This window comes from Ambystoma mexicanum, chromosome 5p (genome assembly GCF_040938575.1).
Source record: "Ambystoma mexicanum isolate Mex_15411 chromosome 5p, UKY_AmexF1_1, whole genome shotgun sequence".
Taxonomy (NCBI): Eukaryota; Metazoa; Chordata; class Amphibia; order Caudata; family Ambystomatidae; genus Ambystoma; species Ambystoma mexicanum.
The window spans coordinates 1,361,405,936-1,361,421,547 of NC_090930.1; the positions used below are offsets into that span (position 1 = coordinate 1,361,405,936).

At 46.8% G+C, this 15,612-nt stretch overlaps 1 protein-coding gene across 1 annotated transcript in view; it reads right to left on the reverse strand.

Moving 5' to 3' along the window:
• DNAH5 (dynein axonemal heavy chain 5) overlaps positions 1-15,612 on the reverse strand; it is a 4,235,244-nt gene that overhangs the window by 1,511,974 nt on the left and 2,707,658 nt on the right. The window contains exon 51 of the mRNA XM_069613779.1: positions 12,102-12,300. Coding sequence (XP_069469880.1) covers positions 12,102-12,300 — 199 coding nt within the window. The remainder of the gene's footprint in view (positions 1-12,101; positions 12,301-15,612) is intronic.

Consider the following 15,612-nt stretch of genomic DNA (forward strand, 5'->3'; position numbering starts at 1 on the left):
GGAGGTGAAACAGGGAAGGAGAAAAGGTGGCAGACAGGACAGACAGGCTGGCTTTAGTCTCTGACAAACCGTGGCCCCGGTGGTGTGAAGGCACGTCCCCAGGCACTGATGGACCCTCGCCATGGTGGAGAGGGGGCCGGGAGATTGGTGTCACCCAGAAAATACAGGTATGGGAGGCTGGAGCTAGCCTGCAGAGCCTTGAACGCACAGATGCCCCCGATATATGGGCGCGCCGGCAGCATCTTGCCATGGTGTAAAGCCCCATCCCCAGGTGCTTATGGACCCCCGCTACGGTAGAGAGGGATCAGGGAAACTGACGGTACACTGAAAACCACTAAAGAAGTTTGGAGCTTCCCTGCATAGCCCCAATCCCTGCGATGCACGGGTGCAGGGGCGCCATCTTGCTTGGAGGCCCTGGAAGACTGCGCAGAGAGGAGTGGGATTGTGCACTCTGGAACCTGACCCGGGGAGCAGCGCGAGTGGGTTGTGGCCCCAGTGGGCGGTGAACTCTTTCGATCTCTCCGAGGCTTGATGCGGATGCGGCTTGATGGGTCGGAGAAGAGTGAGAGAGAGAGCGGGTGCTCAGGAGCAGTGATATGAGCCAGCCCAGGGGGGAGGAGCAATGGCGGGGGCAATCATCACCTGCACCACAAAAGCCCCAGAGAAGATATTTGGCAAGTAAAGCACCCTTCATGTGAGCAGCATAATAGTGGACATGCCAGGGCACTGCGCAAGACGCAGAAGAGCAAATTGGAGCATTTTGTGTTTAGTCCAGGACATGTAGTGGGAACGGATTAGATGGCAATGCCTCAAGCAGGGGATACATGAGTGGCCTTTACCAAAGAGGACCTTCTGTAGAGCCTAAAATCATGCAGGACCACTTAACCCGAGAAATGGCTGATGTGGCAAAGAGCATGGCCAACTTGCATAGTGAAGTTGATGCCTTGGGTTATCGTGACAACAACCCGGAGCAAGCATTTTCTGATATTGCGGAATTAGCCCCTAAGAAAGCAGGCGACGTAGAGGACATACCGACCACCATGAAAGATTTGGAAAAGGGGGTGTGGCAAAGGAGCCATGTAGGCAGACGTGTCTTCCAGGAGGCTCCTGCAGATCCGGATACAATCCTGCTGAAAACCACGTGTAAAAAGCTGCAATTGTGCCGTAACTGAAGGATCGTGTACATGAAACTCTGAGGCATATGGAGATACATTGTGGTGAGATGGCACGGAACGGCATTGACATTATGTGCTGAGGAAGACTTCAAAGACCCGATCGCGTGGAGAAAAAGATGGCCGCCGCCTAATAACAAAAGAAGGAAGTCGGACAGGGACTGATCGAGTGCCCGGACAGTGCTCTGCAACCCGATCCATGTTGGAGGTGCCCAAGGAGCTGCACGGCGCCGGCCGGGTGCATCATAGAGATACAATAGTATCTGACACCCGAACTGAAGCGCATGCGGTGAGCAGCCTGGAAAGGACACTGCACCTGCTGGGCGTATTGTAAGAACCTGCATAGTCCTGTGAACTGCCTTCGGCAACAGAACAGTGAGAGCGGTGAGGAAGATGCACCCGCCCGCTGCTACAGAGTGACCTTGGCTGTGTGGTACGGTGCGGGCAGGCAGGCTAGGAGGTACTCCGTTGTGGTACCGACAAACGGATATTACCAGCAGAGCTACAATGTAGCGTAAGATCCTGGCCCGCACGCAGCTGCATCATTACTGCAGCCCTGACGACCGGCGGTGAACGTTGGCATTCGTGCAGGGAAATTATACTGTGCACACCAAACAAAGAGTTGGCAAGTTACAGAAGATGAATGGGGAACATAATATTAATTATTGGACTCGACCAGTGATGAGTGCAAGTGACCCAGGAGAGGACTGGGTGGAGCTTGCTGAAAGTAGTCACTGCTGAGAGTGGATTGTTTGCATGGAGGCACCCAGCATATCAAAGGCTATGTAATAGCTGCATCTACCAGGATACAGAAAGACCTTGAGGAGCCCTGCGCAGGGACATCCAGAAAAAGAACTGGCAGCTGCCACTGGTCCGGTGGTTACATACACATAGTGCACTGTGGAACTTCACACCAGCATAGGTTGGCTCCTTGAGGCGATAAAGGGCAACAACCCTGCCTGAGTGTGGATGAGCAATGGAACTGTACCACCAACAAACTCGTGCTGTGGGGCCCCCAGACACATCCTGATCTGAAATTGAACAGTTGTGAACACACTACATGAGAAGCAGTGAACACGCCTGGAGAAACACCAAGGAATACATCCCATGCCTACATGACAGAGCAAGCCGAGGTCAAAGGCATTTTCCCGCTGGTAGCCCGCTCACAAAAGGGATATGGCGTCCAAATTGCCTAAAGACAGGGAAAAACAATCCAGGAGCATGCTAAATCACCGCAGGCCACAGAAGGAGCCAGTGGGAAGGAACAAAGCTCTAAAGAACATGATAGGACGGCGCTCAACAGCCAACAGATACTGGACGCCATAGCGGAATTGATAGTATCGATGGGAAGTAGGATGGACACAGCCATTTCAGACCTAAGGTATGCTCTGGAATCTAAAATTGATGGTGTGAGTATTGGTGTAAATTTACTGCGGCAACATGTACGTGCACTGGCCGAGTGCACATGGACCCTGGAAAAGGAAGTGAAAGACAATACAAGCTCATGTAAGACCAACACAACAGGCTTCCACGTGTTGCAACAACAGGCAGGAACCTTAAAAATAGAGCTGAAGAAGCGGAAGGGCAGGCTTGCAGAAATAATGTGCGCATCATGGGGCTTCCGGAAGGGGAAGGGCGATTTGACCGATTTGAAAGATGCGAACCGGAGCCTTGTAGACGTTGCACAGAGACATTAGATGGCCACACGAAGTGATAAGTACGTCAGACATGTTGAAATTGGGACTAGATTATAGCGGATTGCACATGGGATTGTTGGTTCAGAGTACGGAGCGTACACTCAGTGCTTAATTTGTGGGGGTGGTTGCCGGTGGCCAACACCGGCACTCTTCTTTGGGCACCGGAACTCCTGCGGGGCCAGCGTACGTGGAATTGCTTTGTTTGTTCTTCCATTTCGCTTTGCTTCGATTATAAATCATTGGGATTTGTCATTCTGATCTCGATCTCTCTCGTGCTTGCAGGTTGCAGGCCATGACTGGCTGGGCCTGGGAGGGGCCAGCAATAGCAATGAACAACAAACTGTTACAAACAACAGCCAATGAAAACTACCATTCTGTTGTTACTATGCAGTATTTGATACATTCTGTATAGTAACACAGAATGTGCAATTTTCATTGGCTGTTCTTCTGAGCCAGTGAAATTACATGGTGACGTGTTGTTGTTGCCACAGGAGGCAGCACGGCGCCACCTTCATTTCACTGTGAAGTGTGGTGGCGTGGCGTCGTCGGTCCTGACTTGTGAGAGAGAGAGCCTGCCCTGCTGCACTGCGTGGTGCGGCCTAGTTGCTTCCTGGGGCCCCCTCTGTCTGCTTTTTCATTTGTGCGGGTGCCAGTGTGTGCACCCATCCCCCCCACCCTGAGGCCCCGACAGGAGACCAAGTCCCAGCCGGCAAAGCAGGTAAGTCACTTGTTGTTGCGTGCCGTGCAGCCTGAACCTGTAACAGTCAAGTGATCAGGCAAGGAAGGCCCAGGTTGTGGCCCGGGCGGCGGCACGGTCCCCTGGTGGTGTCCTGACTGCCTAGGAGTCAGGACCCCACCAGGGGCCTGTCCGCACCCGGGCTTCTGTCTGTGTGACTTGTGTACAGTGTGCTGCTGACTGCAGTCAGTGCCAGGCCCAGGCCAATTTCTGTGACCAGGGGTTGCCGGCTGCCGCAGACTGAGTCGGATGACTCTGCCGCGGGCGGCCGAGCCTGTGGATTGTACCCAAAAGTATGTTTTTTACTTTTTTCTTTGAAAACCTGACCTTCCGTGGGGCCGGTGGCAGGGGCCCTGCCCCACGGAAGGTAGGTTTTAAAAGAAATAACTTATTTTGAGTGGCGGCTGTGGCCCATCACTTCGAAAGGGATGGGTCCCAGCCACCCAAATATACGTTTTTCTTTTAAAGTCTTATCTTCCGTGGGGCCGCTGTGCCGCGCACCTATTTTTGTCATCAAGCTCAGCATGGACGTGGCGGTGGTGGCCCCACGGAAGGTAGCCTAAGTGATTGAGGCAAGGCAGGGCAAAGCCCAGGACCGGGCGGCAGCGTGGTCCCACTAGTGTCTGTCACAAAAGGAATGAATTGTCATTTGCAACTTTGGCCACTTTTTCATTGGTGCCGAGCCCGACTTGAGACAATTGTATGCCCCAGTCCGACCTTGGATAGCATTAATCTAAGCGAAACATGAACTGTCAATTTTTGCCTTGGTGTTTCCGTTCTTCCTTTTAATGTTATCGGCCTCATTAGTTCACAAACAAGCTTCAGCGAGGGGACCCGGAACGGTGCACGTATTGGGCCGAAACCAAACCATTTCAGGCTTAAAGATAAACACATGGAAACTAGACAGAGATCAACATGGTGCAAGTGCCCACTAATCTGTTGTCATTAATAAAAGCACTAGTTGAGTACTTGTGTATAATTCTCAACCGTCTTTTGCTGTCATTTTTTTACATAATTCCAGCGCATGTTTTCTATCCTGATGTGCGGTTTATGCAACAGATGTGGTCCCTTAACCTGGGTACAATACGCTCCGAGCATGTCTTCCGAATGAGAGTACATGCAATCCTCAGCTAGGAATCCTTGGATAGGGAGGTGGGTGTCTGTTACACCTTGCAGTTTAGTGAAGTATATCAAGAATATGTCAGTGGGAAGGAGATTTCCGAATATGCATTCTCCTCTGGCTCCTGAATATTGGTTGACAAAACATATTTAGTTTTTTAATATGTGTTAAGGTGGAAAGAGGCCCTAAACCAGAAGTAGCACAAGCCGTTGATTTCACACCAATGTCTTGCAGAAATGACTTTTTCCTAGTTATACAACACCATGCTCATGCTTGAAGGAAGGGTGAAGGGGGATGCATTTATGAGATGTGATGACTGATAAGGGCTTGAGAGTAAATTGATTACACAAAACACCTGGATGAGGTGACTGAAGAACGAGCTGAGGGGAGGGTGCTCTTCCTGGAGGTAACCGATTAACAATACTTGGTGTACTTTAACAGACTGTCAGATGGGGCAGAAGGGGTAGAGTCAAATACAGTGCAACAGTGACTGAAACAGAATGCTTTTTTATTTATTTGCATTTTTAAAGCGCTTACACAGCCCGGGGGCATCGTGCGCAGTTACAGGAGGAGCATGTCTTAGTCGCGTATTTACTACTAGCCTGTGCCAGCAGTTGCTGCAGCACCAAACATGTGACATGGAGCAGCAGCAGCAGTGTGATGGGCTGGTGGTGGGCTGATCTAGGTAGGTCTAGCACTGAACTGGTGCGGCCGGCGCTCTGGCGCTGAGGGCGGCGCCGCACCCGCACTGCAGGCAGCGCTGCGCCCGGCATTATGGGGCCAATAATTTTTGGGCACTGGTACTAATTTTTTTATAAATTAAGCACTGCCTACACTATGATATGCTGTCAGCGCAAAGCAGGAGGTAATACCAGGAGGCACACTACCAATCCCCTAGAAGTAGTTTAGTTGGGATACTTTTAGAGAGGTATCCCCCTGAAGAGTACCAAGTATCGGTTATACCGAGAGAAGGGCTAGATGCGGGGTAGCCCGAGATCCGGGGATGGAGCTGGGCAACAGTTTGGGGAAGTTGAAAGGGGTTTGGGGGGAGGGCAGCAGTTGGGGTTTGGGAGGGAGGTTGGGGGAGTTTGTTGGGTGTGTGGGGGTGGGGGAGGTAGTTGGGGGCAGGGAACGTGCTTACACCCACACGCTACTGCGCATGGTGCGGAAGGCAAGGAAGGACAGACGCGGGACTGGGTATGGATGAGAGATGGGAGACCTTAAGATAGTAACCTGGAATGTCAGGGGGCTCAATAGCTACTTGAAGAGGAACAAGATCATGATGTACCAAAAGAGGCAGAAGATAGATATTGCCATATTGCAAGAAACTCACCTCACAAAAGAAAAACAGGATGCGATAAGGAAGCAATAGAAGGGGGCTACCATAGGGGCAACGTATTCTGCATACGCCCGAGGGGTGATCACTTGGATAGCACCACATGCCCCCTTTCAGTTATTACAGTCCACTGTGGCATTAGATGGGAGGATGGTGGCGATACAGGGATGGATAGAAAATAGAGAGTTGTGTGTCATTAATACATATGACCCAAACCAAGATACTGTAGCCTATTTCAAGACCTTATATAGTAAAGTCAGCCCGTACCTTGGGAGTGCGGTGATATGGGGAGGTGACTTTAATTGCACGCTAGACCCCATGGCGGACAGATCAGACAGGAAGTTAGACAAACCTACCCTTGCAGCCAAAACCTTGAGGACCCTGTTTGGAGACTTTCATCTGGAAGATACATGGAGGCTACACCATCCACATGAAAGACATTATTCTAATTACTCGACCCCACAAAACCTGCACACACGGCTATATCAGTTTGCCACTGCAGTTTTGACGGGGGAGCTGGTGCGGTCGGAAAACAAAGAGAGGGTCCTCTCAGACCACTTGCCATTGATCTTAACATGGCAATACTCGCCTCGTAGGGCTAGGATCCCAACGTGGCTAAAAGGTTCTCCAGAATTGGGGCTCTTAAATGGAGAAGAATGTTAAGAGTCAGGGTACTGTGCTGTGTTGAGTACAGCAATCTAGCTAAGGCATTCTTATCACAGCATATTGCCATTTTTTAACCTAGGTAGACCAAAATCACATATCCGTAAAGTTGTGAGCACTTTGCAAGTAACTGAAGCTGGCAAAGGGGACTCTGAACTTACCCCACTGTTATGTAAACAGAAACACCAGAGCACTTACGGAAGAAGTGTGTGTGAGGAGTCAGAAATGAAACGTGGGAAAAACAACATAGACATGGTGTTGGCAAAAGACTTTTCTTTAAAAGAAAAGGGGGTGTGCAAATGCCTCTCTGTGCCTGCTCTTGAGGTGTTTCCCTACCTAAAACCGAAACTAAGGATCTGTCAGTGTCAGAATGTCCGAAACAAAACCATCCCATGTCCAACTTACTTTTTTGACCCTTACTTTCTAAATAAATGAACACTAAGGTGAAAAGGTTAATGGATTTGCCCTTACATGTTTTAGAAATGTTCAAAGAAAAATGTAAAACTCTAACAAATACTATTCAAAGCATAGGGATCCATGTTCCAGAGGGTATTTCCCTCCCACTGGATTCTTGCTCACAGCCTTGTTTATTCACAAGTAACAGTTCCTGGTGTTTCTCTTGATTCAACAACAAAAGTTATTCACAAAACTGTTTGACCTTTTGCCTTTCACTTGTCAGGATGTCTGGTTCTCTCCTGGTACTCTCCTACACGGTTTCAACTCCTTATTATCTGGATTCACACAGTCTTTTTGTATGCTATTCAGATTGTCCTTGCCTTATATATTTTTCTATCCGGACTTCCTTCACACACTTGCTGCTGCCTGGTATACTCTCTTGCCATGGCTTTTCTATAAACACACACTTGTAACTGCCTGGTATACTTTCCTGCCAGGGCTTTTCTGTAATTCACACACTTGCAACTGCCTGCTACACTCTCCTGCCAGGGCTTTTGTAATTCACACACTTGTAACTGCCTGGTATACACTCCTGTCAGGGCTTTTCTGAAATTCACACACTTGAAAACTGCCTGGCATACTATCCTTGCAGGAATTCTGGTAAATACTATGTATAACTGCCTGGTATAGTCTCCTTCCAAGGCTTTTCCCAATATGCATATTCTTGCAACTGCTTGGTATACATTCCTGCCAGGGTTTCTTTAAAACATACACTTCAAATGTCCTGGGTGTTCGTTTCATAAACTTAGAGAAAAGGGTATGGGCCTTCCCTTCTCTCTTCCCATGGTGTACCTCCCCAGCCCCAATGAAAATATCAACTCCCTATTCTATTTCGCCCCAGTCACTCAAGAACTAGTGTTTGACACTATCTCTAAGTTAAAAGCCTCCAATTGCAAAGGGGATAACGTTCCAGCTAAATTAGTCAAAGCATGTGCATCCACCCTCACCCCTAGTATCACCAACTTTGTCAATTCCTCCTTCAACACCAATACAGTCCCAGCCAGAATCAAAGAAGCCTGGGTTACCCCACTTCTAAAAAAAACAACACTGGACCCCACAGTACCTACCATTTATCGTCCAATAACAACGGTCCCATTTTTACTTAAACTCATAGATAAAATAGCATACACACAAATTCAAGCACAGCTTGAACAGAACCAGCTCCTCGAATCTAGACAGTCAGGCTTTAGACCTAATCATAGCACGGAAACTGCCCTCCTGGATCTCAAAATCCAGATGGACACTATCAGAGATTCAGGAAACTCTGCATACTCCTGCTGTTAGACCTGTCCGCCGCATTTGACCTTGTGGACCATGACAAACTGTGTACTTCACTAGCCAATGATTTAACTTCTCTAATGATGCCACTGGGTGGGTGAAATCCTTTCTTGCTGAACGTACCTCTAGAGTGGCCATAGGTAAAGAAGCTGCGGACCCCATCCCAGTACCCATCTGAGTACCCCAATGTTCATGCCTCTCTCCCAACTATACAATGCCTACACAAATCTCCTCTTCTCGGCATTAGACGATATGGGTGTCATCTACACCAACTTTGCAGATGACACCCAGATTCTCATACCCATTTCAGAAAACTATGAACAGGACACCGTGACCATTAATAAAATGTACGCCTTCATCCAAAATTGGATGGCGCTGAATAGTCACTGCCTCAACGATGAGAAGACAGACATTCTCATTGTGGGATCCCCATCAAAAATAGCGGCCCTCCATCCAGACTATTCCTCTATCAATATCAACGGTACTTTGAACCCAGTACTTAAGCAAGTAAAAACATTAGGTGTATAACTAGACACCAAGCTCACTATGACTAAACATATTAGCATGCTTTCTTCATCCACGGTCTATACATCCAAACCTATCGCACTAAGTCGACAATTTCTGACTCCAACCAATTGCCTCACCTTGGCCAGTGCCTTGGTACTATCCAAATTGGATTACTGCAATGTATTACTGCTAGGGACTTCAAACACCAACCTCAGTAAATTTCAACTGATTCAAAATAAAGCTTTAAGGGAAGCACTAGGGATATAAAAAAGTTTGATCACATCTCTAAGATAAGGAAGGAGGCCCACTGGTTACCCATCAAAGCCAGAATGATCTTCAAAACACTCTGCATCGAGCACAAATGTCTTGCTAAAAAAGCCCTAAGCTACCTCAACAACGCCTTTCAGAAAAAAGAATCCACCAGAACACTGAGATCCAATGACAATCTACTTCTGGTGTCTCCCCATTACAAAAATACCAGAGCGGGGGGCAGCAGTTTCCATGTCCTAGCACCTAAACACTGGTACTCCCTCCCCATCAATTTAAAAAAAGAGACTTCTCTCCCCGGGTTTAAGAAACTGCTGAAAACCTGGTTATTTAACCAATTTTAGGATAACGGTTCTTTTAACCAATATTAGCAAAATGTCCACCTATCGAAATTGTAAATAATGTTCATGAATGTATTGTATGATCTCCTGTGGTGTTAATAATTTCTGCACCCTGTACAAATGTATGACGGTGTCCAGTCATTATCTCGAAAACAAAATGTCGAATTACAATAATGTCAAAACAATAATGTCGAAAACAAAAATGTCGAATTGTTTTTTTTTTAATTTACATTTCTTTTGGGGTTCCGGTGGTAAAAAAAGGGGTAAAACATAAAAAAAAATTAAAAAAGGGGGGTTGGGGGGGGAACCCCCCCATTTCGAATAAAAATCAACAAAAAAAAGAAATTCGACATTTTTGTTTTCGACTTTATTTTTTCGACATTATGACTTTCGACATATTTGTATTCGAGATTATGACTATAAACCATGTATGACCAATGCCAAAGCTGTCTGTAACCACCCTGTGATAACCCAGGGTCTGGGCGTGTAACAAATGAAAAAATAAATAAAATAAATATGTTTGTAGAGACTGTTGATTCGTTTTGTAAAGTTTGTTGCTCCAACTAGAAAAATTAATATAAAGATTTTTTTTGTTTAAAAGACATTACTACTACCCACTCCCTTAAATATTCCTTGAAGTTCCACCTCTTGAGTCTAGAAGAAGAACCAGCAAAATCCCAATGCATCGCTCCCTCTCCTTGACAACACTGTTTTTAGCGCAACAGTATATTTATTTATTTTCCTTTATTTTCTTTATTGTGCATTAGTTAAGTGCTTATACAACAAGTAAATTGTGTTTCAAAGTGCCCATTGGGCAATAGGGAGGGAACATGGGATTGAGAACAATATATACATTGGAGGATAGAGACAAACCTACTAGGCCTTGTGCGTATTCCAAACGTGCAAATGCAGAGAGAGAAGAGGAGAAGAGGGAGACATTTCCACCCTACTGATATCCATCCCCCGTGGATTACTGTCCAATCCCTGGTTTATGTATTGTTGTATTATGTGTTCCACATCATAAACTATTCACTTGCTCACTACTTTTGCTTCTTTTGCAAGGCACTGGTTGCAGGATTGCCCTGGTGACTGTCATTTGTAGGTGTTTCTGGACAAAAGAATTGAATAACTTACCGTAGAAGGTATGGCAGTTTAACAGATGATGTATAGTATTTGAACTGTGCTACATCATTTTCTTGGTAAAATCATTTGTATAAGAGTCAGCATTCAAGGTAAAACCACAAGATGAGTGGTTCTGTTTATTACTCACATCTGTCTGAGTTCCTAGCTAGATAAAGGTTGTGTGGTAGATCCCACGGCCACCTGTCCCACTCTCACTCACATATACTAAAGAGTAAGATTACATGGTACCAAGTAAGGAGGTCCATAGATCAGACCACAGCAGAAATGTGGAAGGTGGGTAAAATAGAAAACCCACTTTGGTCGGTACAAGTGTGCTAAGAAAAAGGATACAGAAAGAAGGAGGAGGGCATGACACCATGCGGCACGAGGCCCCAACTACTGCAAAGGGGGAGTGACTGTTACCACTGTGGGTATGGGTCCAACCAGCAGAAAGTTAAAAAATGTAAGCAAATGATACTGTTCGCACAGTTGCAGGAATATCCAGCCAAACAGTCCAAACACTCTATCCACTATCCACAAGAAGAAGTCCAAAATCCAAAAAACACATCCACACCAAGCAGCAATGCCGAGGAAAATCCAAGTCAGATCCAATAACGAGTTTGACGAGTGAGGTAACCAGGAAGTCAAAAACCTTGGAAGGGAAACGCTGGAGATGAGAGATCAAACAGGAGTAAAGAGAAAGCGAGATTAGGGGAAAATGTGTATAAACCTGGAACATGGTATTCAGAAACCAGAGATAGAGAATAGAACACTCACAGCAACCTGTTCTCCTGCTCACAGTTCCTAATCTTCCTTCATCGACAAGGATTGTGCACTGTACATGTGGAGTTTCACTGGGTGCCGCTGCAATGTCATCATATCCCCTGGCACGCCACCATCTGCCCACAAGTAGATGGGAGATGTACTTTACGCGGCTAGCTGCCACAGTAGGCGCCAGTCCACACTTCCCCGTCTCTGCCCCATGACACATCCCTCACACATAGGGTGTTCTTGTGACACATTGTACAATGGGAGCCTTTATAAACATTTAAACACAATATAAAGAATGACCCTATATTCAATAAGCAGTTATTAACCAAACCAATTTAAACATGAAGACATTTTGAACCTAACAAGATGAAAAAGCAATCCTGCCAGCATATATACCTCATTCGGTTCAAACATTTTGGTTATGGTTTAATCTTGCACACATGAAAAGGTTTGTGAAGTAAAACAAAAGTACTTCATGAGCAAACGTAGACAAGAAAATACCTTTCTACATTGTGACAGAAACCAAAAGTGTTCTCCTTTTAATCTTACATTAGTTGTAAGAAAACATGGAGAATAAAGTGTATATATACATTGAAATAAGACACTTTGATGGGATCCCAAACTGCTTTGCTTACCTGTTGCTTCTGGTGCATCTCGTAAGAAATCAACAAAATAAGCATCAACGCCACAATCCACAAGGTTCTTTTTTCCTTCACCGAAATTCTCCACCACCACTTTTACTAAACACTTATCAAACCAGTCAACATCTTCGGAGGTTGTAAAACGATCAGCAATGACTCGCTTGCATTCATGTTTCCACAGCTTCAACAATACCTGTTCAAAATAAAATAATAATTGTAGACATTTTGCTATATCACAGTATGATTATCATATTTTCTTTTTAATCCTATTTCTCCAAATATCTGACACTTCTCCTCTCCTTGAAACACTAAAACTACTTGAAAAGTAGACATGACAAGGAGTGTCAGACCCTATTCACCTGGCTAATGTCCTTTCCTCTGTCCCAGCTGGTAAGCCTAAAGGGAACTCCTCACTAAGTTACATTAGTCCAATTTTCTCAGAGATGTATACCAACCTAACATCCAATTGGCATATATGTCCTTTTACTTTTGGGTTTTGGCGCTTGGTGGCATAAACCACCATATCGCTAAAACATTGGTATGGTAAGGTATAGGAGAAAGTAGAAAGGGGAGTTTGGGTGCAGAGTATGGCGTTGGCATGGCAACTTGCCGATGCTTGGTGATGAAATCACCAAAGCACCAGCTGGGCCTTCTTTTTTCCATTTGCTTGGCCTTGTTTTTTATTCATGTGCTCCCGCCATTCCTGCTATAATGAGTGTGCCGAACGTGAGGGAGAGACCTTTCAACAGCTGGAGGGGGATCGAGTTCGGCAAAGAACATCAGTTAATGCCAAAACTATTGGCATAGCCAATGCTTGTTACTTTTAGATGAGATGGGTGAGCACAGCATGTGTCTTACTAAAGGGAAGCTGTGCGTGGTGGGCGAAGTGGGAGCAAAGGCACACTGCTGTGATTACAACAGCAGGTTAGTGGTGTGTCTAAATGTACTGTCTGGCCCCTGGAAAGGGTAGTTGCAGGGGTAGCGGGGAGAGGATTGTCTGGCGAATTGTGTCTGGGTATGCAAACAGAAGAGGTGCGGTCACTGACTATTTTTGCAAGTCTGGATCGCATATAAGCATGCTCACACTGTTTTCATCGTGGAGAAAGTCTGCATTAAGGGGCAATTTCGCATTGTAACAATCTTCCTTAAATCATTTCCCAATTTTTAGAATGGAAATATGATGGCCTGAAAATTGATCCATTCCACCCAAGTTTCAAAACAATCTCAGTAACTTATGTCTCATGTTTATGAATCAAAGTACATTTTGATGGATCATCGTTAATTGGCCAACAAGATTTAGGAGACACATGCATATAAATACATCATATGTATAGGCGCGTTACAAATGCCATATCATATCATATCATTATGGAATGTGGCTAAGGCACCCACCAAGGGTTTTTGCCCCAAGGTTTTTCTTTTGCTGATATGCAGGGTCCTGTGTTGTAATTGGCTGGCATGAGGCATTCAGCGCTGATTAAAATGAGGCCATGCCACTTTAAATCTGAGTCTTTGCCTCAAGTGCGGATTAGGAAGACATTCACGTCTCCCTCATCGTCCATTTCACTTGGATCCCTGCTAATGTTATTTAAGCAAAGATGCAGCAGCGCGTTTACCCTCCCTCTGCGAATGCTGCCTGCAAATTCAGCCAACCTCAACTGGGTTCCTCTTAGTTTTCATTCCCGCTCTTGCTGTATGGTCTCACAGGCCGTTTGCGGCTTTTAAAACTTGTGTGCAATGAACTAATGTCTTCACAACTCACAAATGTGCTCAAAGAACTTCACATATTTTCCATTTATTTTATTCAATGCTATGGACATTCGTCGCATTGTGTTTATTACATTAAGCACCCATTTAGAAGGGCAACATTTAGGAAAAATGCAGGTGTCTTTCCCTAAAAAGTAAAATCAAAGTCATTGGTAGCTGTTTACTGAGTGTGGTGACGTGTAACGTTACGCCCACGACGGAGAGACGCAACTCTGTCAGGGGAATAAATGGGGCAGTCCTGCGCATGCTCCACAGAGTACAGGTGGAGCCCGGGCGGGATACCCGCGTGTGTGTCCATCTGTGGGGGTTCAGGGGCTACTGTTTTGCAAGGCCGGGTGGCCATACAACAATGGCGATGAGGAGGTTGCTTACCCGAGCCCACGTGCTGCATCAGCTGTGCTGGCGGAGGTGTCAGGGAACGATCGCTCAGTTCAGCAGCTGTGTTGGCACACGAGAGCAAGGTGAGACATGCCCTGTAACGCCGGCAAAGAGGAGGCTGCAGCTTCCCACCCAGGGAAATGCACGTGCGCCTCCAGAACCATTTTTGGAGAACCTCAGGGTGCTAATTTTCAACAAACAAAAAATAACATTTTCTTCATTTTTCTCCTGTCCTGCAAAAGGAGTTTTGTGAGTTTTCCTCTTCATCCTGATTTTCTGGAAGCTTTGTGCCTGCTGCTTGATCTTTTGAACACTTGGTTGTGGCCCTCTTTTACTGGGAGGTGCATGTGTGCACAGCGTGACGCTGCCAAGTGGGGTGCTGCATAAGAAAGCAGGGCGGCCAGGCGGCGGCCACAGGTGCTCCGGTGGTGGCCCATGTGCATCGTCAGTGGGGGGCACTGGCTCCCATTCCAGAATTTGATGTGTCTAGGGCGCCAGCGCCTCTGGGCCCCCGATGGAACTTGTGGCTGAAGCACCTGGAGATGTACTTTGCCACGGTTGGGGAGGTGGATGACCAGGCAAAGAAGTCGACCATTCTGTATGCTGCAGGACCAGCTGTGTTGAAGCTTTTTGAGACATTGCGGCCTGTGGATGACTCTTATAGGACGGCTAAGGAATCCCTAAGAGACCATTTCATCCCATTGGTGAACTTGGATTACAAGCGGTTCGTGATGTGCACGGCCAAGCAGAAGGACGATGAGTCTCTGGACTCTTTCCACGGCAGGCTGAAGCAACTAGCGGCCACGTGAGCATGGGTCAGTGTAGACGAGATGGTGCGCAACCAGTTATTCAAGGGTGTGCCTCAGGAAAGCTGCAACGACAGATCCTGAGGGAACTGGAGCTCACCCTGGTGCAGATTCTAGAAATGGGGCGATCCTATGAGCTGGCAGACTCGAGGGCTTCTAGAATGGACGAGGCTATGAAGATGGTGAAGCTGGAGGACGTCTGTGTGATAGGGCGCCAGCCAGGGGCAGAGGGCACGGAATGGGACCTAGAAGAGCTAGGGGATCAGGAACACTGACTCCATGCACGCTGTGCGGATACGACCATGCGCATGCCGCTGAATGGCCTGCCAAAGGGTGAGTGTGTGGGAGATGTGGGGCAGTCGATCATTTTGCACCCATTTTTAAAGCCCCAGGGCCAGTCGTCACACCAAGAGGCCCCGCCAAGATGGACATGTCTGCTCAGAGACGATTCCCGAGGCTATCCCAGGTGGATGAAGATGAAGACCAGCCAAATTATGGTTCTGATCCAGAGGATGAGGAGAAAGATGTGTTCTTCATCTCCAGTCTCAGTGACC